Below are 23,867 nucleotides of genomic sequence, written 5' to 3' on the forward strand. Positions count from 1 at the left end.
TTTGATCATACAGTTAACAGCCCTTGCAATTTACAGGCAATTTTCAGAGCAGGATTAGTTAGCGATGCATATTGTAAAGGTCATTTGAACAACCAACGGCAATATGTAAGAATGATGCAGGTCCTTGATTCATTTATTTTGTCAGGGCAAAAAGTTTCCTGTTCCATAAATCAAACTGTCTCAAGTTCTACCTTAAGAGCTCAGTATAAAACAACACCCAACATGGTTTAAGTACAAGCAGAAAATATTACAATAAAAAGTTTGGCAGCAGGAGCCTAGATCCTGCAGACTGTTAGTCACATAGATGTTTTCCTTCCCTTCCCTGCATATATTCCATTTCACCTTTGGCTCTCTGTATATCTCACCTCAGAGCTCTGGTATGCGATCAAGCACTAAAAGAGAATAAATGAGTCAGGCATCACTACAAACATTTCCATGTAAAAACTTACCTGTAAAAAGCTGTTTTTTTAGCCTTCTCTTGCCAGCTTTGAAAATATGCAAAAGGCTTGAATATTTAGTGTACTGAAATATGTTTAAAAATGTTTTTGTACTTTCTCATTTTTAAATTTTGTTATGTACATCATGTGGGAATTTTGCTTTTCTTTGAGACTTGAATCTTTTTTCCTGAATCTCCATTTCTAAAGCAACTGAGGGCAAGCAATCTTCACCAGCAACCTCCTGTAGCTTTTTTTTTTAATTATTAAAAGGAGATCATAATATGCAACCAAGAATGCTGCATTTCTATTTCTTACCATCTGAAGGGTCAGTGTTAGACTCATCTGACAAAGGCATGCAACCATTTCCAGCTACAGTCTACTTTACAATAAAGGCGCATCAAGGCTTCATAATTCCCATCTTATGGTCATGGTCACTGGTGCGTTCAACAAAATGCTTAAGGAATGCCTATCGCAAACTGGGGTGAAGGCTATAAAGCCGGGTTCATTTGAACCCAGAGGCTGTGGTATAAGTAAACAAAACCTGAAATGATATGCTTTGGTTAGCCTGCGTCTTCATCATCCCCACTCAACGTCTCCCAACATTCCCTTATTACATACGGTCATCCCTTGGCCCATGGGGTAGTCATTGACAACTACTGCGCCTGAAGCTGCCACTTAACGGCCACCATTAAGTGCAGGTCCGCGCAAGCTCACGTCAATATTTTCAGTAACAAACAATGCAATGGATACAGTAAGGCTGCAGACTGAATGGGAGAAAAAGGTGCCTTTACTGTTACAGGGCAGTTTTTTTTTTTTTTTTTTGCAGGGGGGGTTCAGTTAAAACAAATACCCACACTTGTGAATGCATTTAAAGGAGAATATGAAGTCACACGTTTCTAAAAACTTACTGATCTTTGCATATTCAGTGTACTGGAACATATTGCATGAGACCGAAAAACTGGATGCAGCCCTAAAAAGTTACAGGTATGAGCAGAGGCAAGCAGTAGCTGAGCCCAGAACCACTCACAACAGTCCCAAGTGAGGAAAAGATTTTCCGTCATTACTGTACTGCAACTATTTGGTTTCAACAAAACCAAGGAGGGACTAACATTCTGCAGGGAGAACAAAAAAAAAAAAAAAAAATAAAAAAAATACAAGCAAATTGAAGTCATATACTTTTATTTCAATGATTCAAAATAAGATTTTCAAATTCTGAAATACAGCATAGTCAGCTATTAAATGTAAACAAATACACAATGTTATAAATATTAGAAACTGTACAATCTCGGCCCACGTCTCGATGGGTTGTTTCTTGCATTGTGTCGTCAGAAGGAAAAAAGCAAGTGCTTTCCAGAGTGTGCGCTCAGAAATGCCCCTGTAGTCACTGGATGCACAATCAAGCGGTCACCTGAGGCGAGGTGCAGTCAAGTTTGACGAACAAATGGCACAAGTATATGCTGGTTAGAGGGAGAGGGGAAGAAAGAAAGAAAAAAAAAAAAAAAAAAAAAAAAAAAAAACCCAACATTGATGGGCTTTTACTTGGTGCAGACAGGAAAAGTCTGCCAATGCTACATATGCCATGACAGCTTCTGTCAAGACTCAAGCAGTTTGCACTCACGGAACTGCCAACTTCAGTCGGGGGGGGGAAAGAGAGATGGGAACCTCTTAAGATGGGTTTGGATTCTCCACCCGAAAGTGCACCAAAAACCTCAATGGCCCCACAGCTGTGTCGCTGCCTGACGTCAGCATGCAAACCTCCCAAGGCTGCCGTTTCAGTGACTCGGATCCCAAAATCTGGTCACAGTTAGCGGCTGGAGGAGGCTAATGACGAGCAACTGCGTATGGGCACTGTGCAACACCAACCAAAAAGTACACTGTTGGGGGGGTGGAGAATGTTCAGAGTTTATTAGAGAGAGGTGACTCGGGCAGTGTTTGATCAGGACTACATTTTCGCATTTCAAAAAAGAAGAAAAAAGGATGGGTCAAAATTGTGCACTGTGCAGCATTGGAAGCCTTTTCAGATTTCATACACACAAAGCAGGAGCCGCTCTTGTGAGCTTCAGGACCTGTGCCATTGTCATTAACCCTGCGAAGTCCGTCACAACCCTGCGGAGCTGACCTGTCAAACACCGGCTGGAGATGTCAAACTAAACCCTAGCAGAGACGCAGCTTCAAGACGTGTCACATCTCAAACACCATCTTTACACATTGCAGATTCTTTGGGCATTTAGGTGGCAAACCACATCAAAATTTGCCTTGCAAGCTTGATTGTTTAAAAAGGCGCACATTTATATTAATAGAAAACCTGACTTTGTTTTGCTGCAATATTCAAAATAATTTAAAGCCAGTAAACTCATGTTGTCAAATAAACCTTGATGTGAACCTTGCAACCCAGCACATTTGACTCTTTGAAAGGATTCACAAAGTATTTGCGCAAGATTCTGATAACAAAATAAAGCAAAAAAATAAAAATGCCTAAAAATCAATCAAGCAATGTCTTCCAGCAATGAGGTAATACATCTAAGCTATGGCTTCCTGATCACTTTTAACCACCAGGACCACCTTCAAGAGCCAGGTAGGCAACTTCAAAAAAAAAAATTGGCATTCTATGTTTAAACACCGTAGAAGTTTAAAATTATTTATTGGCTGGAGATCAGCTTTAACTAGTTAGCAGTCGTGCCACCTGGCACCCTGTTGAAAACTTGCTCCGTCAGACTTTTTTTTTTTTAATTTTTTTTTTTTAAACATTCTGGCTGTTATCATGGCAGTGTGATTTTGCAAGCAGTGATATGATGCTTGGGTGGCTGACCCTTGACTTCTCAAAATCAAACCGAAATGCAAAGTACTCATAAATCAGAATGAGCGTGATGAGAAAAAGAGGATATCTAGAACACCCCTACTTGAATATGAAACACATGATCATGTGAGCCGTTACAGAAATGCAAAAAAAATCCTAGAAAACCCAGGAGAAACATGGAACTCCAGGAAGTAGATGGAATGAGAATGCAAGAGTGGACAAAGGCGGTCAACAATGGACAGCATACTCTGGTACAGAGAAGTGGATGAAGTTAAGGGTGCAGGGGCAGGTGTGACCCTAACCCTAATCCATCAACCAAACCCAAAGCAATACAGCATCTTCTCGGGGTAGTGCCACATTCCTCTCCAAAGTCACACCAAGCTGGAGTCTTTGGCCATCCGGTAGAAAATTCCTTTTTTGGCAATGAGGTTAGACGGCGAGTCAAACTCTGCCATCTGGCCTCGGTCCAAGACGAGCACCCTGTAACAGGCACAGTGCAACCACTTGTTTGGAAAGACGGCTGAAACGCAAGGACTCTAAGGATTACATGCAACATGTACTTAAACAATTACACGGTTTTGTGCTGAAATTAGCTCTTCCCCACATCTGACAGTGTTTGCAACTGTCCCTTGTTTCCTGCCCCACCTGTTCTTTCCACAAGTCAGACTGGTTTATTGCCGTTTCTTACCTGGTGTAGTCCATGATGGTGTTGAGACGGTGTGCAATGGTCAGGACGGTGCAGTCCTTGAACTGGCTACGGATGGTTGACTGGATCAAGTTGTCGGTCTCCAGGTCCACAGCGGCTGTGGCTTCATCCAGGACCAGAACTTTGGTCTTCCTCAGGAGAGCACGTGCCAGACACAGCAGCTGCCGCTGACCCAGGCTTTGGGACAAGAAGAACAGGACAGCGAGTCAAAATACCAAAGACAAATGAGGAAAGGAGTAGCCGACAAGCCAGCCAGGCTCTACCTGAGGTTCTCGCCTCCCTCTGAACATTCGTGGTTCAGTTTATCAGGCAGCCCAGACACAAAGTTCTTGAGGTGGGCAAGCTCCAGGGCTTGCCATAGGTCTTCATCAGAGTAGCAGTTGAAAGGATCAAGGTTCATGCGCAGCGTCCCAGAGAACAGCACTGGATCCTAGGACAGGGGAAAAAAAGTTAGAAAGACAAATTACTTACATTGCTCAGCACTTGATAGGCGAACATAGAAACCAGGGTTGGCCTGACAGGTACCTGAGGAATGATGGTGATGCGGGAGCGGAGCTCATGGAGACCGAGGATGGCGATGTCCACGCCATCGATCCAGACTGATCCCTCAGAGGCCTCAATGATGCGGAACAGCCCCAGAGTGAGGGAGGATTTGCCAGCTCCTGTCCTTCCCACAATCCCCACCTATAAGAGAAAACCAAACAGGAAAAAAACACCCCAGAAAGGCACTTTACATTAGTTGTTCTGAATCCTCAAGAAATGCCAACTCACAAGCTATTAACATGAACCCAGAACAGATAGAAAACTGCAACCTCAACCATAAACTGGGAGTTTCCCCACCTTCTCACCACCTTCAATGGTGACATTGACATCTTTAAGGGCCAGTTCCAAGTCATCCCTGTAGCGCAGGCTGAAGTTTCGGATCTCAATGTAGCCATTGGTTGGCCAACCCTGGGGCATGCGGGATGGCTCCACCTGCCACTCAGCCTGGGAAGAGACACTAAAAACAGTCACCAAAGCATATTGATGTGACAAAATGAATGTGGTGCTGGAAAATATAACTCACTGGAATGCTAGTTCAATTTAGATGGAACATTAGATGGAGACAGGGGCGGAATCTAGACAAGGAGGCCACTGGTGCAACTTTATAGCGCACTGTTCCTAAACCAATCTTAAATTTTGTGCTGTATTTAAATGAAAACAAAACCACAATGTACAGGCACTGCAACTTACAGGCAAAGTAAATATTGCTGGAAAACACCACAATTTTTAACCCAACTATTAAGCTAAAGGCTGGACTGAGACTAGCTTGTGAGTCAAGTGTGCAATCACCTCTTTGTCCGTGTCTCCGTACTCCTTCACCCTCTCCACAGCAACGACGTTGGTCTCCACCTCTGAAGTCATGCGTACCAGCCAGTTGAGGGAGGCAGTAACCTGCCCCACAACAGGAAGAGTCATGCGAGAGGCAGCTCACAACTCTTGCGGTGCTAGAGTAAAGGCTTAGAGACCACACCTGTAGGGCGTAGGATATCGACAGTCCCACGATGCCAGGGCTCAGGCTGTCCCTGGACACGACGGCAAACAGCGCAGCAAACATCACGATGCAGCTGCCCACAAACTCCAGCCGCACAGCCAGCCACCTGGGGACACACGTCAGGCAAGTGGTCCGTGTACCACCCACCTCGAGGCAAACGGTGCAGTACCACACCGTATTCCCATGCTACCATTTCCTCACCTGTTGGCCACAATGCTTGGGAAGTAAGCCTTCTGGTTGTGGTCAATATGTCTGTTGCATTCGCTGATGAAGCGCTCCTGTTCGCCGAAGGCACGGATCACGCTGGTGCCAAGCAAGGTCTCGGTGAAGTGGGACAACATGGGTGAGCGGCTCACCGACTCGAGACGCTTCAGCTGACGTGAGGTGGCCACATAGAAGCGCTGAAGAAAACAATCCATGAACAGGCCTTTAGAGTGCACTATGAGCAGGTCGGTGTCCCATTTCCACATGAATGAAACGTCAAAGGCGTTCAACAGCCCTCTTTGGCGTGTTCTCACAAAACTAAGTACTGTGTTATAATATTAGCAATAAAGGCCATACTGTAGCTTAAAGGGAGTTCCTCAATTTTCTCAAGCTATAAATCACAGAAATCTTGGAATAGTTTCTCTAAAATATAATAACCTGCACAAAGAAGTACAGCAGGCCGAGTGGTGGGATGACAACTGCTATGAGGGGTGTGGCCACGAGGATGATTGCACATGTGCTGACCACGTTGAACATAGAGCCCATGAACATCTTGATGATGCTCGGGATAATTGTGTCGATGGTGTCCATCTCCTTGGCGAAGCGGTTCACCAGGTTTCCGGTGGGCGTGCGCTCGAAGAAGGACATGGGTGAGCGCAGGACATTGTAGAGCATGGTCTCGTGTAAGTATCGGGAAGCCATCACACCCCCGATGGAGACTGAAATGGAGTAGCTGAACACAGCGACCCCTAGAGGAAAGCAAATTAATGAAAATCTGAGATGTTCATGCCGTGTTTTGTATGTTGGTTTACTGAAATATACCGCACACAGGTTGTTCATCTTATGAACTAGGAGCAGAGAGCAGTTGAAATTTTGTTCAAATGTCCAAATTAAGTTTTAGCAGCATGGTGAAACCAGCAGAAGTCAGCAAGTGTCCCTTGATTTGCTTTCCAGAGGTTTTGGAAGGCATTAAAAACTGATTTAAAAATTACCAAAAACGGTCTTGGAACACCTGTTCATTGGTAACTGATTTATCCCATAAACCTGTGAAATATTTCTCATCTCATCACCGATCACCAACGATGAAGAAAACCTAAAGAAGTGAAGTGAATTAAAGTGGTCCTACACGCTTACTTAGGTTCTTCATTGTCGTTAATTATTACACCGATACCTACGTTGAATCTGTTCAGCACGGTTTTAAAAAACAGGAGCGAAGAAAATGCAGTTAAAAGTAAATGAGTAGACATTTAATCTAACATTTAACACAAGACTATATAAAGTATGGCAATGCTGAACAGAGCATCCCAAAGCACTGCAGTTTTATGCGCATTTATCGCAATGAAAGCGGTTCCTTACCCTGTGTCACCCCGAGTGCCCCATACACTCCTAGACGCATATGCGTGTAGAGCTGCGTGCCGTTGATCACAGGGTCATCTGTCCACAGGCTCAACCAGTAGTTGGAGATCAGAGAGGCCACGTGGTGACAAAGGAAGAGGAAGATGCTGAAGAACGAGAGGCCAAGGCCAATAGCCTTCATGTACTCCCAGAAGACAGCAGGCTTCACCTGGAAACATGGCACACAGGAAGGTGGAGATCACTGGCTCCCTGTACACTTGGGGGGAGGGGGGTTCTAACCTGGCAGTATGTGGTCACGCACCATTCCAGTCTTGGCCTTATCTGCTTCTGTCAGTTTGCCAGCCTGGGGGCGATTCTCCTGTTTCCCCGGGGACTTGCCGCCGTCTGCTCCCTGAAGGGGTCCATCAGGCTGGGTTGCTGTGCCGGAGTCTGGTCTGTCAGGTTCAAGAGAGGATTCATCATGCAGAGGCCCACTAGCATGTATGTGTGTGTGTCAGAGAGAGAGGGGAACTCACTGCAGCAGTGCAGCTGGTCCCCCATTGTCCAGGTCTCTCCGGGAGAGACTCCCAGCTGTAAGATGAGACATGAGCCGACTGGATACACCGTCAAACACGTGCATTATACAGTTCACACAACTTTTGATTTTACCGTAATCACAGTAAAACGCAGAACAAAGTGAAATCTGCACTCAAGCCAAATACAATTTCCATTTTCTGGCTTATTCCTTCATTACATTCATCAGAAACAAAGGGCATTTCAACAGGGTTAACAGTCCAACTCCCATTGTCCTTACAACTGAAAAAAAATGCCCTCCCTTCCACACAAACTCAATTAACACCTACTAGGTGGTGCTATGCCAGTTTAAACCTCAAACCATGAGATTCCATCAGCTATTTGAAAGCCTTCACTGATGGTCCAGGAGGGATTTCCATCTAACACTTCAGCTAGTTCAGGTTGAGGTTCTAACACGGAACTCTATGAGAGGTCTCAGTGGGTCAGGATCTATGAAAGGTGGGGTCTATGGAGATCTGTGTCCAGTCCCTGCTGCCCAAGACCAGATATGGTTGCCAGAAGCCTCCTGTGCCACCTATAGGTGCATACGATTCCTAGTACGCAGACTCGGTTTCTAAAGGACCTCAAACCTGTCGCTTCCCCTTTATCCTCCATATCCTCCTGCTCACGCCCTTCTTCAGAACAGCAAAGAGAAAAGCAAGATGAGAACAGAAACAAAAGATTAACAATGAAAAACTGCAGGATGAGAACTTCCATCCTGAAGAACAAAAAACAGCTTAAGTGTTACTGCAACTGCGGTCAGCTATAGTCAGCAGTCTTCATGTTTTCAAAATGGACAGCATACTGGCATACGAAACCATCGTGAACATGATCTCGCTCACCTGAGCGGTCCTCCTGCTGTTCAGAGTTGGCATACGTCCGCAGGAATTCGGCAAAGGCGCCCTGCCGGCCCAGCAGCTCCATATAGGAGCCCATCTCTGTGATCTCACCGTCCACCATCACCAGGATGAGATCGGCCTGCGGCAAGTAGCTCAGGCCGTGGGTCACCAGGATGCGAGTCTATACCCGAACACACATGCAACGAGCTCAGTCCCTGTAATGTTGCTTAACCACTACACCCCCTTTCGTCTCTGCATGCTCCCGGCAACTCAACAGGGGAAAGAAGAAAACAAACCACTCCCACCCTGTTCTTCAGGATGCCCTGGGGTCCGACGACCTTGTCGAAGATGTGCTTCCCTACATGAGCATCCACAGCAGACAGGGGGTCATCCAGCAGATAGAGGGAGCAGTCGCAGTACAAGGCCCGTGCCAGGCCCACCCGCTGCTTCTGCCCTCCAGACAGGTTCACACCCTGGACACAATCACCAACATTAGTACCTGTAAAGTTGAAGTTTTGGTCAACACAAAAGGTGGTGACCCGCAGCCTGACCTTCTCGCCAATCTCCGTTTTATCTCCAGCAGACAGCATCTCCAGGTCGGGCAAGAGGGCGCAGGCCTCCACCACCTCCCGATACCAGCTCTCCTTCAACTCACGCCCAAAGAGAATGTTGTCCTGGAGGGTCTTGTTCTGGATCCAGGCCTGCTGGGGCATGTAGGCCACCGAGCCCTGGCAACAAGGAGGTGAGGAGGTTCAAATTAATGGCAACAAAGGCACCCAAGTGACATGGCAGAGGTATGAAAGGGACAGTCCCCACAAACCTTGATGGACACAGAGCCCTCCTGCTTCTGCATCTCCCCCAGCAAGGCTGAGAGGAGAGAGGACTTCCCAGACCCCACATGGCCCACCACAGCCACCAGCATCCCATCAGGTATGCGGATGTTAATCCTGCAGACAAAGGGGAAGTAACCATGGAGTAAGAGATTATGGATCCCACCTCACTAAAAGTTTGAATTGGGAATATTTTAGTAGCGAACATTGCCACACGCGCCACGTCAAGCAACATTTACTCACTGCTCACACATGCTTACAAGATGAAAAATTAGGATATAAATCGCCCTGACCTCTTCAGAGATGGAGGATCATCGTTGGACCAGCTGAAGGTGCCATCAGTGACCACAATGCTTTCAGAAGCTGGACCACAAACAGTGGAGAAGGTTGAAATGAGAAGCCGGATAGCAGTTGCCCTCAAGCATACGTGCATTAACTAGAGCTCAGATCCAACACCAAAGGCCATGTCACATGAAACCCTGCACCACATTTATTCCCTCCAGTTCTTTTAGTGCATCACTTTGGCCTTTTTATAAAAACTACCTAAATGATAAATACAAACGCAACTGTACGTGCCATACGCTTCTAAAAACGTAATGCTACAGGATTTGTTGGGGCACCAGGTGGCATGTATTGCTCTAGAAGAAATTACCCTGCAATCCAAATGGACAAATAAACTACTTACAATTGGAGAGAAGCATCAGCCAAATTAACGAAATTTATTCCAGCATTATTTGTGGATTATTTCGTAATGAAAACAGATAAGTCTACAGTGCCTGGAGAGCTCAGTCTGTGCAAGTTGTGATAACAATGCTGCGTGGGTAGTTAAGGAACCACAGAATTGCCGCACCCAGGCGCGGCTGGTTACTCACAGCCTGTGGCAGCCCTGCGGTCCACGCTGTCCTCCACCAGCTCCTCGTGGGACAGGAACACGCGCAGGCGCTTCATGGACACACTGGCCTGGGACACAGCAAGGGCAGGTGTGAAATATATGGCATCCAAACCTACTCCCCCATACTTACCCTTAACCAATACAGTAAAAATTACCGTGCTGTATAAAGGCATAATTCACTTTAAGCACATCATTCTAGAAACTCAATAGTAAAATTCACCCTAGACAAGTAACCAAGAAACGTACCATCCCGGGATTTCAGAATTCAAAACAGTTTTAATCTTATTCACTGACATACTACATTTGAGTAAAAGAATACATGCAAAATTATTGCACAAGTTAATATTAAAAATGTCACATCTTAAAGCAAAGGCAGGAAGCACCACCTAGGGAGCGGGGGGGGGGGGGGGGGGGCTATACACATCCACCTACCTGTACAACGCTGCTGATGACCATAGGAAGCATGTTGAGGGGGAAGCGCAGGATGTTGAAGAGGGCCAGGGACACAAAGGCCTTCTGAGCATCCAGGACATTCTTCTCATCCACCATCACATAGACTCCAAAGGTAGAGAGCGCCACCTAGTGCAGGGGGCAGGTCAATGGGAATAAATACCGATCTACATTTATTCATTTAGCTGATGTTTTTCTCCAAAGTACCTTGCTCAAGGGTACAACAGCTGGAAGAAAGACTTGAACCTTCAACCGCTTCAACCACTATGCTACCAGCTGTCCCTCGCTTTGCTGCCTGTGCCTTTGATTGCCAGTTTCAAGTTACAAATAATCCTGATCGCTTTGGACGTCATAACTGCACAGTGCTCTATACCTTCTAACGGGATAGCCAGATTTGCATGCATCCGACTCACCAGGAAGGGTGCGCACACCCATGTGAACGTGGACACGGCCGCCAGGTAGGCGCTCTTCTTCAGCACACGCAGCTCGCTCTCGCGGATCGCCGACACTTTGTCCTTGAAGGCCAGCTCCCAGGCGTACAACTTCAGCACCTTGATCCCGTTCAGTACCTCGTGCATCAGCTTAATCCTGCTGTCCTTGTCCTTCATCTGAGCAACCTGTTTCATGGGGACATCAATAATGGCAATTAATCAGTTGGTATCCAAGTGAGTGGGCATGGAACAAAGTCACACAGACAACCTTGTTGTCAAATCTTGATCAATTAACTAAAGAGATCTGGATAAAAAATAAAAAAAAAAAAAACCATCAGCTAAGCAACAGCATATTTTTGATCCAAGGATGTTCAGGTACAATAATTTCTAGAAGATCTGTTACGGAAATTGTGAATTTCTAGCGACGCATTAATTGCAACAGCTGTCACTAGGATGCAGCTGTTCATTGCTGACATCCTGAGGGCCAGAAATTAAAAGGCTGGAAGATGGGCACAAGAAGCAGACTAGAAAGGAAAGCACCCAAACCGTTACGTTTCTTAGCAACCGCCACCTCAGCGTCAGATCGGAAATGATCTGCCGGGGTCGGAGGGGTCCTGTGTGACTGCTCCACGTGTACATCAATGATCTGTACTACAAGCAATGAATCGTCCAAACTTGCATCGAGAGATAGGAGAAAATGAAGAGATGCAAACTGGCAAAGAGCGCACCTGGTAGGTTTTAGTCTTTGTGGCGATGACTGCATTCACCGGCACCATCAGAACCATTACCGCCACCCCAGCCAAAACCGATGCGCCAAGATTCTGTGAAGAAAGGCGCCAGTTAGCTACCAAGGACTACACGTTCATACGAAGGTCAAGAAAGGATTACGCATTTATCTGGGGACATCTGTGCTGTGCCACCAAAGCTGCTCCAGGAAGCATCTTTAGGGTTTCTGTGACCGGGACACACCTGCCATAGGAAGTAGAGTGCAAGGACAACCTGCAGAGGGGCAGACCAGAGCATGTTGATGTATGTGATAAGGTCCATGAAGCGCTGAGCGTCGACTGACATCAGGTTGACGATTTCGCCCACTGTGGAAGTGCGACGGGCAGCGTTTGTGATGACCATGGCCTGTGGAACGCATACTGAAACTCAGGCCTTTTGGGTTCAGAGGCAAATCGATCAGCACCAAGTTCTTCTCTTCCCCATAATTCTACTTACCTTCCTGTACACAGCACCCGCAACGCCAGTGCGAACCCTCATTCCAGTCACGAAGCACACGTGGAAGTACTTCTGCAGGATGAATGTTTGCACGCATGCACAGATGAAGAGAAGGGCCGTGTAGAAGTAACCCTGCCAAATCGGGGCGTTGGAGTCATTCACAAATCTGATCAGTAGCCTGGGGAAGAGGAAAGTCTTGCTTAGCTCCACCTTATAGGGTTTGAAAGTCTACCTCAGATAAGCTTATTGAAACAGCTCGAGATAGAGCTCTGGAAAGAGAGACTGGGTCATACCTTAGGATCTCAGGTCCCACAAATATGAGGATGTCATGGATGATTTTGTATAATGTGCTGATGAGGAAGTAGGGGCCATAGGTCAGACAGAGGGCGAGGAGAAGCGATGGTTCACGTCTTCTCTTTGATGACTTTTGAAGCAGAATTTCCGACTCCTCTGGCAGCTTTGTGTCCTTGTTCTCGCCCCGTCCACCGCTCCTCAGGGAGCGCTTTGGGGAGTAGAGGGCTTTCTCCAGGGGCCTGGGAAAGAGGGAGCACTGAGGTGTCAGTCTGCTCCCATTGGATCCTGACATCTGATAGGAAGTGATCCTAAAGGCATAAGAGATGTTTACCTCTGGGCCTTGTGCCACTCATTGCTCCATTGTCGCATCAGTTGTGGGACGATCGTGCTGGACTTGTCCACTTCCCTGAGGGACCATAGATCTTTCTCCTCCAGGGGTGTCTTAAAGCCATATAGCATCATCCTGTTGAGAGACCGAGGCGCTGTGAACCTCACACAGGCAAGTAAGGCTGAAAACGATGAACAACAACCAACACCCCCCCCCCCCTCCCCTCCGCATCTTCCATAATCCTTACCCAGTGATCCACCAGAAGGTGATGTTGGACAGAAAGGATGCCCCAGCCTCTGGGCAGGGATTCTGAGATTTAAGCAAAAACAGCTGAACACAGACCGATATTTTCATTCATGGGCATTTTCGCAAACAAATGTACTCCCAGTGCATTTTGGGAACAAGAACAGGTGACACTTGTTCCATGTATAAATCTCATAATGGAAGCTTCTAAATGCCTTACAGTCAGTCAGTTTTATCAGTAATTTACCATGTTAATGTAGGTCAAAGGTGTGTCTATGAGGCATTCTCTGCATGCAAAGGAACAATTAGATGGCATCTTGCTCCACAAGTCTACACTGCACCTTCCTGAGCTGCACATCTCATACACTTTGTCCTTTAGGTCCCCATTTGAAATCAATGTCTTAAATAGTTTTTCTTAAAGTACTTAGAGAGAGAAAAAAAAAAATCCTTGTTATGATTTCTGGTAGTATAACTGTGTAACTGGATTGTATACCAGTCAGTCTAGCTGTGGTTTACTGCTGATTTTCTAAGAACTGAAAAACAGGAAACCAAAGTTGGTGTTAACTTTACATTATTTCTTGCACCTTGCTAGGAAGGGAGGTAAATGCACAGAACGGAAGGACGCGCAGATGACAACCCGTGACCACGAAGGACACAAGAAGTCACGGTCATACTTACGGGGTCATTCACGGCTTTGGAGAAGAAAGGGGGTTGATCGGAGAAGCAGTTCAGTCCTAGCTCCACCAACACAAGGACCCAGTACATGTAGAAGGTGGTGAAGCGAAACCTGTCCACAGTGGCATCCTGGACAACAAGTACAGTGGAGGTCACATCAGGGACGAGAAAAAGGACCAAGTGAAATGGGTCAACCGTACAGTGATCTCCCACCTCATTGACTGCCTGCAGGATCTTTGATCGAAAGGACACGGTGGCACAGAGTAGAGCCACCAGCCAGAAAATGAGCATGATGCCCGAGGACTGGGCCCCCTTGAGCCGCTCATACTGGGTGAGGAGCCCTGCCAGCACCTGAAAAACAGGAAGTGGTTAATGATCACTCAAGGAAACACTTATGCCAAGAACTGCCCGTTCAGCTCCCTAGCAGGTCCATTTTGTTCCGTATCCATGAGCAACATGCTTAACCAGACCTGAGCTTTTCTTTGAAATAAGTGGATTTAAAGCTATGTGAGGTACACCACATACCAAGCAGTTACTGAGTAACTACAAGTATGGAACTCGGAGGAGGTTCGAACGGATTGCGCATAACATGGAACACTCAAAGGGTTACTCTCAGTGTACAATTGTACTACATTTTATACCAAAGTAACCACAACATTTTTGAATAAAGCATCCAGTCTTCCATCCATCCATCCATCTTCCTCCGCTTTTATCCGGGGCCGGGTCGCGGGGGCAGCAGTCCGAGCAGAGTACTCCAGACCTCCCTCTCCCCGCACACCTCCTCCAGTTCCTCTGGGGGAACCCCAAGGCGTTCCCAGGCCAGCCGGGAGACATAGTCTCTCCAACGTGTCCTGGGTCTGCCCCGAGGCCTCCTCCCAGTGGGACAAGCCCGGAGCACCTCCCCAGGGAGGCGTCCAGGAGGCATCCGGAACAGATGCCCGAGCCACCTCAACTGGCTCCTCTCGATGCGGAGGAGCAGCGGCTCTACTCCGAGCTCCTCCCGGGTGACTGAGCTCCTCACCCTATCCCTAAGGGTGCGCCCAGCCACTCTGCGGAGGAAACTCATTTCTGCCGCTTGTATCCGCGATCTCATTCTTTCGGTCATGATCCAGAGTTCATGACCATAGGTGAGGGTAGGAACGTAGATCGACCGGTAAATTGAGAGCTTCGCCTTACGACTCAGCTCCCTCTTCACCACAACAGACCGGTACAATGACCGCATTACTGCAGACGCCGCACCGATCCGTCTGTCGACCTGCCGCTCCATTTTTCCCTCACTCGTGAACAAGACCCCAAGATACTTAAACTCCTCCACTTGAGGGAGCAACTCCCCCCTAACCCGGAGGGAGCAATCCACCTTTTTCCGACTGAGAACCATGGCCTCGGATTTGGAGGTGCTGATTCTCATCCCCGCCGCTTCGCACTCGGCTGCAAACCTCCCCAGTGCACGCTGCAAGTCTTGACTTGATGAAGCCAACAGGACCACATCGTCCGCAAAAAGCAGAGACGAGATCTCGCGGCCACCAAAACAGACACCCTCCGTTCCCTGACTGCGCCTAGAAATTCTGTCCATAAAAATAATGAACAGAATCGGTGACAAAGGGCAGCCCTGGCGGAGTCCAACATGCACCGGGAACAGGTCTGACTTACTGCCGGCAATGCGAACCAAGCTCCTGCTCCGGTCATACAGGGAACGAACAGCCCGTAGCAACGAGCCCCGAACCCCATAATCCCGAAGCACCCCCCACAGGATGCCACGAGGGACACGGTCGAATGCCTTCTCCAGGTCCACAAAACACATATGGACTGGTTGGGCAAACTCCCACGAACCCTCCAACACCCTAGTGAGGGTATAGAGCTGGTCCAGTGTTCCACGGCCAGGGCGAAAACCGCATTGCTCCTCCTGAATCCGAGGTTCGACTATCGGTCGGATTCTCCTTTCCAGTACCCTGGCATAGACTTTCCCAGGGAGGCTAAGGAGTGTGATCCCCCTGTAGTTGGAACACAATCTCCGGTCCCCCTTCTTAAAAAGAGGGACCACCACCCCGGTCTGCCAGTCCAGAGGCACCGTTCCCGAACTCCACGCGATGCTGCAGAGGCGTGTCAGCCAAGACAGCCCCACAACATCCAGAGACTTGAGAAACTCGGGGCGGATCTCATCCACCCCCGGAGCCTTGCCACCGAGGAGTTTTTTGACTACCTCAGCAACTTCAGCCAGGGTAATGGACGAGTCCCCCTCCGAGTCCCCAGCCTCAGCTTCCTCTACGGAAGGCGTGTCGGAGGGATTGAGGAGATCCTCAAAGTACTCCTTCCACCGCCCGAGAACATCCTCAGCTGAGGTCAGCAGCGCACCACTTCCACTGTAAACAGTGTTCGTGGAACACCGCTTCCCCCCTCTGAGTCGCCGGACGGTTTGCCAGAATCTCTTTGAGGCCGACCGAAAGTCTTCCTCCATGGCCTCACCGAACTCCTCCCAAGCCCGAGTTTTTGCCGCGGCGACTGCCAGAGCCGCGCTCCGTTTGGCCCGTCGGTACCCGTCAGCTGCTTCAGGAGTCCCATGAGCCAGCCAGGCCCGATAGAACTCCTTCTTCAGCTTGACGGCATCCCTTACTTCCGGTGTCCACCACCGTGTTCGGGGATTGCCGCCGCGACAGGCACCGGAGACCTTATGGCCGCAGCTCCGAACAGCCGCACCGACAATGGAGGAGCGGAACATAGTCCATTCAGACTCAATGTCCCCCACCTCCCTCGGGACCTGGTTGAAGCTCTGTCGGAGGTGGGAGTTGAAGACCTCTCTGACAGGGGCCTCCGCCAAACGTTCCCAACAGACCCTCACTATGCGTTTGGGCCTGCCAGGTCTGTCCAGCTTTTTCCCCCGCCATCGAATCCAACTCACCACCAGGTGGTGATCAGTTGACAGCTCAGCCCCTCTCTTCACCCGGGTGTCCAAGACATATGGCCGAAGGTCAGAAGAAACGACTACAAAGTCGATCATCGACCTCCGACCTAGGGTGTCCTGGTGCCAAGTGCACTGGTGGACACCCTTATGCATGAACATGGTGTTCGTTATGGATAAACCGCGACTAGCACAGAAATCCAATAACAACTCACCGCTCGGGTTCAGATCAGGGAGGCCGTTCCTCCCAATCACGCCCCTCCAGGTATCACTGTCGCTGCCCACGTGGGCGTTAAAGTCCCCCAGTAGAACGACAGAGTCCCCAGTGGGAGCGCTTTCCAGCACGCCCCCCAGGGACTCTAAAAAGGCCGGGTACTCTACACTGCCGCTAGGCGCATAAGCACAAACGACAGTGAGAGACCGTTCCCTGACCCGAAGGCGTAGGGAGATGACCCTCTCATTCACCGGGGTAGACTCCAACACATGGCGGCTGAACTGGGGGGCTATTAATAAGCCCACACCAGCCCGCCGCCTCTCACCTTGGGCAACGCCAGAATAGTGGAGAGTCCACCCTCGATCGAGTAGAGTGGTTCCAGAACCCAAGCTGTGAGTGGAAGTGAGCCCGACTATATCTAGACGGTATCTCTCAACTTCCCGCACCAGCTCAGGCTCCTTCCCCGCCAGTGAGGTGACATTCCAAGTCCCAAAAACCAGAGTTGGCGCCCGAGGTTTGGGTCGGCCGGGCACTCGGCCCCGACCACCGCCCAAATCACAACGCACCGGCCCCTTATGGTTTCTCCGGCAGGTGGTGAGCCCACCGAAGGCATCCAGTCTTGTCGCATTTTTTTTTTTTTTTTTTTTAATACACTGCAGATAAATTCAAGTAACTCAAGGTGATGTCTGCACCAGTGTTTTTGGCCTGGGGGTGTGAAGGAAGAGAGCCTCACCATTGTAATTCCCAGCAGCAAAGGGCTGATGTACTCCACAGGTGCTTTGACAGCACCTTGACTTCTTTCCCAGAAAGAGTAGAAAACATCTGACCAGCAGATAATCCACAGCAAGAAAGCAATAACCTGTAGAAAAGAGGAGGCAGTGGGGCTTCATAACATGCTGAACCATAATGCATCCTAAAGACACTCAATAACTAACATGAGGTAACATGGTGCTTTTTTGAGGGGGGCAAATGTAGTATTTACAGTTAATACCTTACAGTCAATACCTTTCGTAGACATCACCTCATAGTACCTGTGATTACGATACTTACCCTGAAGCAAAACTAAAAATTGGCCAACTGTAGAAATGGATAAAACACTCCAAGTCACTTACATGAAAAGTGTCTGCTAAATAAATGACAATCCTCAACCACCAGGAAAAAGTACAAACCCTGACCAAACCTTTAAAGTAATAAAGCAAAGTCTACACCCGTGTCAAGTGTTCGACAATAAGCGGAGAGCACTCAAACACATCAAGAGACGTTTCCTGCTGGAACAGGGACCCATTTTTCCCTGAGATGGTAGGTAGGAGGACTGAGAAATCCCTGTTCTGCTACTCGATTTCAAGAAGAGCTCTCCAAGCCTTCTGCTTCAGCGGTCAGGTTCACTGGCTCTCCCGAGGAAGACGCATTCGGGCACAGACAGGTCGGTCATACTCACGGTTTTGGCTCTGTTGAGGTGGGTCACACATATATATCCCCGGTCATGATTCTTGAGGTACCAGTAGTAAAACGGCATGCAAAGCCAGAGGTAGACACATGGCACCCATATGAGAACCGTGTTCTGGAAGCATCGGGTGAAGTCTGGGTTCAGAGTGTGCCACGTGAGGTTCCAGTCCTGAAAAGCAGTGGGCAAATGGGTAAAGTAAGCATCAAGTGGCGGTGTGATCATCTGGTCTTCTAGGAAAGGGAGCGACTTATTTTGTTCTTTATTAACAATCATCTACCTGATGAAAGTTTACAGTTGTTGCATAGAGGCTTTTTCCACGAAGGAGTTCCAAGCATAGAAATTAGGCAGTTAAGAGATGCAACCTTCCGGAGAGAAGAGCAGCCACTGGATTTAGAGTGCAATATACAACTGTTCCAAGGCACTCAAATCGGAAACACAGCCAGATGACCACCATTTATCTCTGGTGCATTAACTGTTTATAGATCATATGCATTACATTTATTTATTTAGCAGATGCGTTTCTCCAAAGTGACTTCCAATGAACTCTATGTAGCGTTACCAGCCCACACACCTTATTCACCATGGTGACTTAACACTGCTAGATACACTGGGTCACTCATCCATACATCAGTGGAACACACTCTCTCTGTGTCACTCACACTATGGGGGAACCTGAACAGCATGTCTTTGGACTGTGGGAGGAAACCAGAGCACTCAGAGGAAACCCAAGCAGACACAGGGAGAACATGCAAACTCCACGCAGACTGAGCAGAGATCGAACCCACATCCTCTTGCACTATCCAGGTGCTGTGAGACAGCAGTGCTACTCGTTGTGCCACCATGCATAACTCATCATCGTCATCATCATCAGAAACCGCTTGACCCGTATGGGGTTGCCGCAAACCGGAGCCTAACTCGGCAACACAGGGCATAAGGCCAGAGGGGGAGGGGGACACACCCAGGACGGGATGCCAGTCCATCGCAAGGCACCCCAAGCAGGACTCGAACTCCAGACCCACCGGAGAGCAGGACTCGGTCCAACCCACTGCGCTCCCTCATGCATAACTCAGATAAACCCAAAAAAAAAAGTTCTCACAACAAGGCAGTGTCTCCAGCTCACACTTCGTTCAAGTTATTTGTTTCAACTAAATACTTTGGAGGATTTGAGTGCAATTGAAGCACAGCTAGTTTTAAATAACTGGTTTCCTGCAGCTGGGCCTATTCTTCCCTCGGTTTTTTGCTTGAGCTTGTGATCAGCAGGGACAAAGGCATCACTGCATCAAGTTACAACCACCTCTATTAAACATGCGTCTGGATAGTAGAAAAAACACAGCCAAGGTGAAACTGGTAAAGACTGAAAAGAAGGTCAGGGTGACTCTTCCTGTAAATCAGTGTTCAGAACCACATGGTTGCGTGGTTTCAGCGTTTCCTAACAACTACCGTAAAAGTTGTTGTTGCTGTTGGGTAAAAAGTTGTTTTAATAAAAGAACAACAGGACAGGGAAGAGCAGTGTGTAGAATGGAAGCATATTGAACATATAGTGTTTATTATAGGCATCGAGTGACTGAATGTGGGTCTGTCACAGTCCCTCACACAAATCACACTCTTTTGTTGCTAAGAGACCAGACGACACAAATAATTCTGATGTTTTCAATTAACAAAATGCGTGAACCATAACATTGGCAAAAATAAGCACGAAAGTGGATACTTTTAGAAATCTAGTGTCATCTGAAAATACACACACACACACACACACACACACACACACACAAAACGGTTAAAAATAATAAATAAATCATGAGGACTGGAAATGTGGTGTGTGGACAAACCAGTCACGTGTAATTTAAAAAGTACAGAGTATCAACACAACAGAACCACCTTCATTCAAAGTTTCATCTGGATTTTTTCTTTTTTTTCTTTTTTTAAAGTGCTTAAAATGTAGACACGTGAATAATGGAGCGCGCAGGCCAAGTCTTCCCCTAAAGATGGCATGAGAATCGGTGACGGTGTTAAGTTCCCCTCGCACTGATTTATGTAACTATTTTGTAGGGGTGTCTCAACACTCACAACACCATACTGTACACACACTGAAACACGGCTGAGTCAAGAAATCAAAATAAACGGAACGGAGGTAAAATAGAGCCACACACACACACACACACCGGATAAGGAACACTCTAGAGTAACACACCGACAGCGCTACAGGTACAGTAAGAGTAACTATTCTAAGTGATCCGAGCAGTTGATACAATGTATCCGTGTATAAAAGGACACGCGCCATCAGCTTAGAATAAAAAGACCCCACGGACCGCTGTCTTCTCGCACGCTCGTGCGTGTGTGTGTGTGTGTGTGTGTGTGTGTGTGTGAGAGAGAGAGACAGAGTGTGAGAGAGACAGAGAGCTCTCTCGATAATGATCCTGCCGCTGCGCCGAACTCCAGCTTCCCACATTAATCATTAACAGTCCTATCGGAGATGCTGAACAGCATCGCGTTCTTCCCAAACACCGCGTCTGCGACCACGTGTAGCCCCCCACCCCAGGACCTGTCATCTTGGTTGGGGGGGAAACAGAAACAAAAACACGAAACAAACCACCGCGATCTTCACTTTCTTCTTTGCTTGCGGTGTAGAACTAACCTCCGTCCACAGCTCGGATAATGATCATCACGAGCACCTCCTCCAAGCCCGACTTGAAAATACTTGACTCAACAAAGAAAGGCGCAGTGCGAACCTACCGTGGGTTCGTTACACGACTCTCGCGGACGGACCCGTTTAACCAGCGGAACATACACACAGCAGGCGGCCTGCTCCTAGCGCGGCGCCGAGCAACGGGACGTGTTTTCCCCACGCAAACAGCACGTAAACTCGCCCTCGCGAGCCGCAGGGAACCATCGGAACTCACCCAGAAAGGCTCGGAACCGTCCACGCTACAGAACTCGTCCATAGCCCGTAGCTGTGCGGCGGGACACCGAGGAGATGTGAAGAGCCGGGGCCGCTGCCTCGGGTTTTGTAACCCGGGATTTGTGTCCGCGATGGCACAAGGTGACCGGCAGGGGGCGCTAAAAAAAAAGCACACTGCCCGTCTCTGTAATAGAGAAGCGCAGCAGGGGGCGCTGGACCATCAGTGTGTGTGTGTGTGTGTGTGTGTGTGTGTGTGTGTGTGTCCGTGACGGTTACGACGGACGGGGGCGCTGGAGCAACAGTGGCCGGCGAATGGAGGCGCGCTTTTAAGATGATTTTAGGTGAGTTTAATCATTCAGCGAGGGGTCATGGTGGCGCAGCAGGTTTGGCCAGGTCCTATTCTCCAGTGGGTCTGGGGTTCGAGTCCTCCTTTGGGGTGCCTTGCGACGGACTGGCGTCCCGTCCTGGGTGTGTCCCCTCCCCTCTCCAGCCTTGCGCCCTGTGTTGCCAGGTTAGGCTCCGGTTCGCCATGACCCTGCTCAGGACAAGCGGTTTCAGAAAATGTGTGTGTGTGTTTAATCATTCAGAATGAGTTTTATTGGGCAAGTGTGCTGATGCACACAAGGAATTTTCTGTGGTTCTAGGTGCCTCCAGTATTTACAGACAAAGAAACAGCTGATACAGAATTACAAGATAAATAACATATTTACAGAGTATACAAACAGTAGCACTTAGCACTTCCTTTTTTTTTACCTCTGGTGTGCTGCATGGCTTTATTTATTTATCCGTCCCCTTATTTCAAAAAAGCTGACACTGTTGCTTTCAAGGTTTTACCTATTTATTTACATTGCTCTATTTAGCAGACACTTTTCTCCAAAGTGATTTCCAATTAACTCTATGTAGTTTTATCAGCCCACCCACCTTATTCGCCAAGGTGACTTACACTGCTAGATACACTGGGTCACTCCTCCATACATGAGTGGAACACACTCTCTGTGTCACTCACATACTATGGGGGAACCTGAAGAGCATGTCTTTGGACTGTGGGAGGAAACCAGAGCACCCTGAGGAATCCCACGCAGACACAGGGAGAATAAACAAATGCCACACAGACTGAGCAAGATCAAACCCACGTTTTCCTCACACCACCGAGATGTTGGGAGACAGCAGCAATATCTCGCTGTGCTACCCACGCAGGGGAATTTTACTGCAGCAAATTGACAGAAGGTTCCTTGATCTCTCATGAGTGAGATTCAAACCAGCAACCTTTGGGTCCAAAAGTAGCAACTCTAACCACTATACTACCTGAACTGCAACAACCTGGAGCTCCTACACTGTAGGTGTAGGTCATGATATATGCATTGTCAGTAACAGCTGGTCCAGTGCAGGGCTGCTGCAATGCAGGGCCTATCCAGGAGGCTGGTACACCCTGGATGGGACAGCAGTGCATTACAGGAGAATCACACACGCACTCACTCATACATGCACACTGTGCCACTATTATGTAATACACATTCAGAATGAGGTATACTCAAAAATACATAAAGATTGCAAACTTACATACATAGGTTAACTGGGGGGAAATTATTTTTGCCCATCACTTATACACAGCAAGGACAGGAATAAAAAATGGGGAGTCCATAAATTCAGTTCAAGTGGTCCTTATATGTCTTTAAAATGAGACAAACCTGCAGTACCTTTGATGTGTCACAGTATTTTAATGAGTGATATTGTCATAGCAATGTCTTTTTTAGTTCATGTGTATGTCCTAAAATACACACACACACACACACACACACACACACACACACACACACACACACACACACACACACACACACACACACACACACACACACACACACACTTTCAGAACCGCTTGTCCCATACGGGGTCGCGGGGAACCGGAGCCTACCCGGTAACACAGGGCGTAAGGGTACACACCCAGGACAGGATGCCAGTCCGTCACAAGGCACCCCAAGCGGGACTCGAACCCCAGACCCACCGGAGAACAGGACTGCAGGCCAACCCACTGCGCCACCGCACCCCCTGTCCTAAAATAATTCTGTTAAACACCACATGGGAGTGGTTAATGGCCTGGAATGCGTTTTGCATGTGGATTCTGAATGTCCATATATGGTGGTTTAGGAAGCACCTAGGGCCTTCGGAGAGCCGGGATGTGAGATCCTCGACGCCGCTGCTCGGCCACCACGTGAGCAGATGCTCTCCTCTCACTTATAACTGCCTTACATGAGGATCATCTCGCACACGTAGATAACCACTGGAAAGGTGACGGAAGCCTCACAGAATCTCTGGTTTATACACTTTGAATTGGAAAAGATTAAACCTGTTACTGTAAAAGCTTCAGCTGCATAAATCAGCTAGAACCTCCCACTCTGACCAATAAACCCACGCGCGCGCGCACACACACACACATCGGCTGTAACCACTTGTTCCAAGCAGGGTCGCGGCGAACCAGAGCCTAACCTGGCAACACTGGGAGTAAGGCTGGAGGGGGAGGGGACACACCCAGGACGGGATGCCAGTCCATCGCAAGGCACCCCAAGCATGACTCAAACATCAGACCCGCACCAATAAACCCATAGTACTCATAACTACACT

The 23,867-nt window shown here is 48.2% G+C and overlaps 1 protein-coding gene across 2 annotated transcripts; it reads right to left on the bottom strand.

The window, feature by feature from the left end:
- Nucleotides 1-1,672: 1,672 nt before the first annotated feature.
- Nucleotides 1,673-21,370, bottom strand: abcc1 (ATP binding cassette subfamily C member 1 (ABCC1 blood group)). Of its 2 annotated transcripts, XM_018757253.2 has the most exons (31): nt 21,247-21,370; nt 18,338-18,514; nt 17,633-17,758; nt 14,003-14,140; nt 13,793-13,918; nt 13,119-13,180; nt 12,875-13,006; nt 12,543-12,782; nt 12,250-12,427; nt 11,998-12,159; nt 11,757-11,849; nt 11,011-11,214; nt 10,580-10,726; nt 10,128-10,215; nt 9,549-9,618; nt 9,246-9,372; nt 8,977-9,153; nt 8,731-8,898; nt 8,429-8,606; nt 7,550-7,604; nt 7,336-7,468; nt 7,035-7,242; nt 6,117-6,427; nt 5,676-5,875; nt 5,454-5,580; nt 5,273-5,374; nt 4,781-4,927; nt 4,466-4,624; nt 4,204-4,370; nt 3,923-4,117; nt 1,673-3,714 (listed from the first exon to the last, which is right to left on the bottom strand). In XM_018757253.2, exons 1-31 carry the CDS (start codon nt 21,286-21,288, stop codon nt 3,606-3,608), a joined length of 4,548 nt encoding a protein of 1,515 aa, XP_018612769.1. In that variant the 5' UTR covers nt 21,289-21,370; the 3' UTR covers nt 1,673-3,605. The 2 variants fall into 2 exon arrangements, with proteins under 2 accessions (XP_018612769.1, XP_018612770.1); XM_018757254.2 differs by lacking the exons at nt 1,673-3,714; nt 3,923-4,117; nt 4,204-4,370; nt 4,466-4,624 and having other exon boundaries at nt 4,846-4,927; nt 5,273-5,334.
- Between the last annotated feature and the right edge of the window lie 2,497 nt (nt 21,371-23,867).

This window comes from Scleropages formosus, chromosome 8 (assembly GCF_900964775.1).
Source record: "Scleropages formosus chromosome 8, fSclFor1.1, whole genome shotgun sequence".
Classification (NCBI taxonomy): domain Eukaryota; kingdom Metazoa; phylum Chordata; class Actinopteri; order Osteoglossiformes; family Osteoglossidae; genus Scleropages; species Scleropages formosus.

Excerpts from the sequence above, each read along its gene's own strand:
- abcc1 (XM_018757253.2), bottom strand. The coding sequence starts at position 21,288 with ATGGACGAGTTCTGTAGCGTGGACGGTTCCGAGCCTTTCTGG. Across the intron at positions 5,876-6,116 it reads TGCTGTACTTCTTTGTGCAG|CGCTTCTATGTGGCCACCTC; the intron begins GTTATTATATTT and ends TGTTTTCTTCAG. Across the intron at positions 4,371-4,465 it reads GCATCACCATCATTCCTCAG|GATCCAGTGCTGTTCTCTGG; the intron begins GTACCTGTCAGG and ends CCCCTGTCCTAG.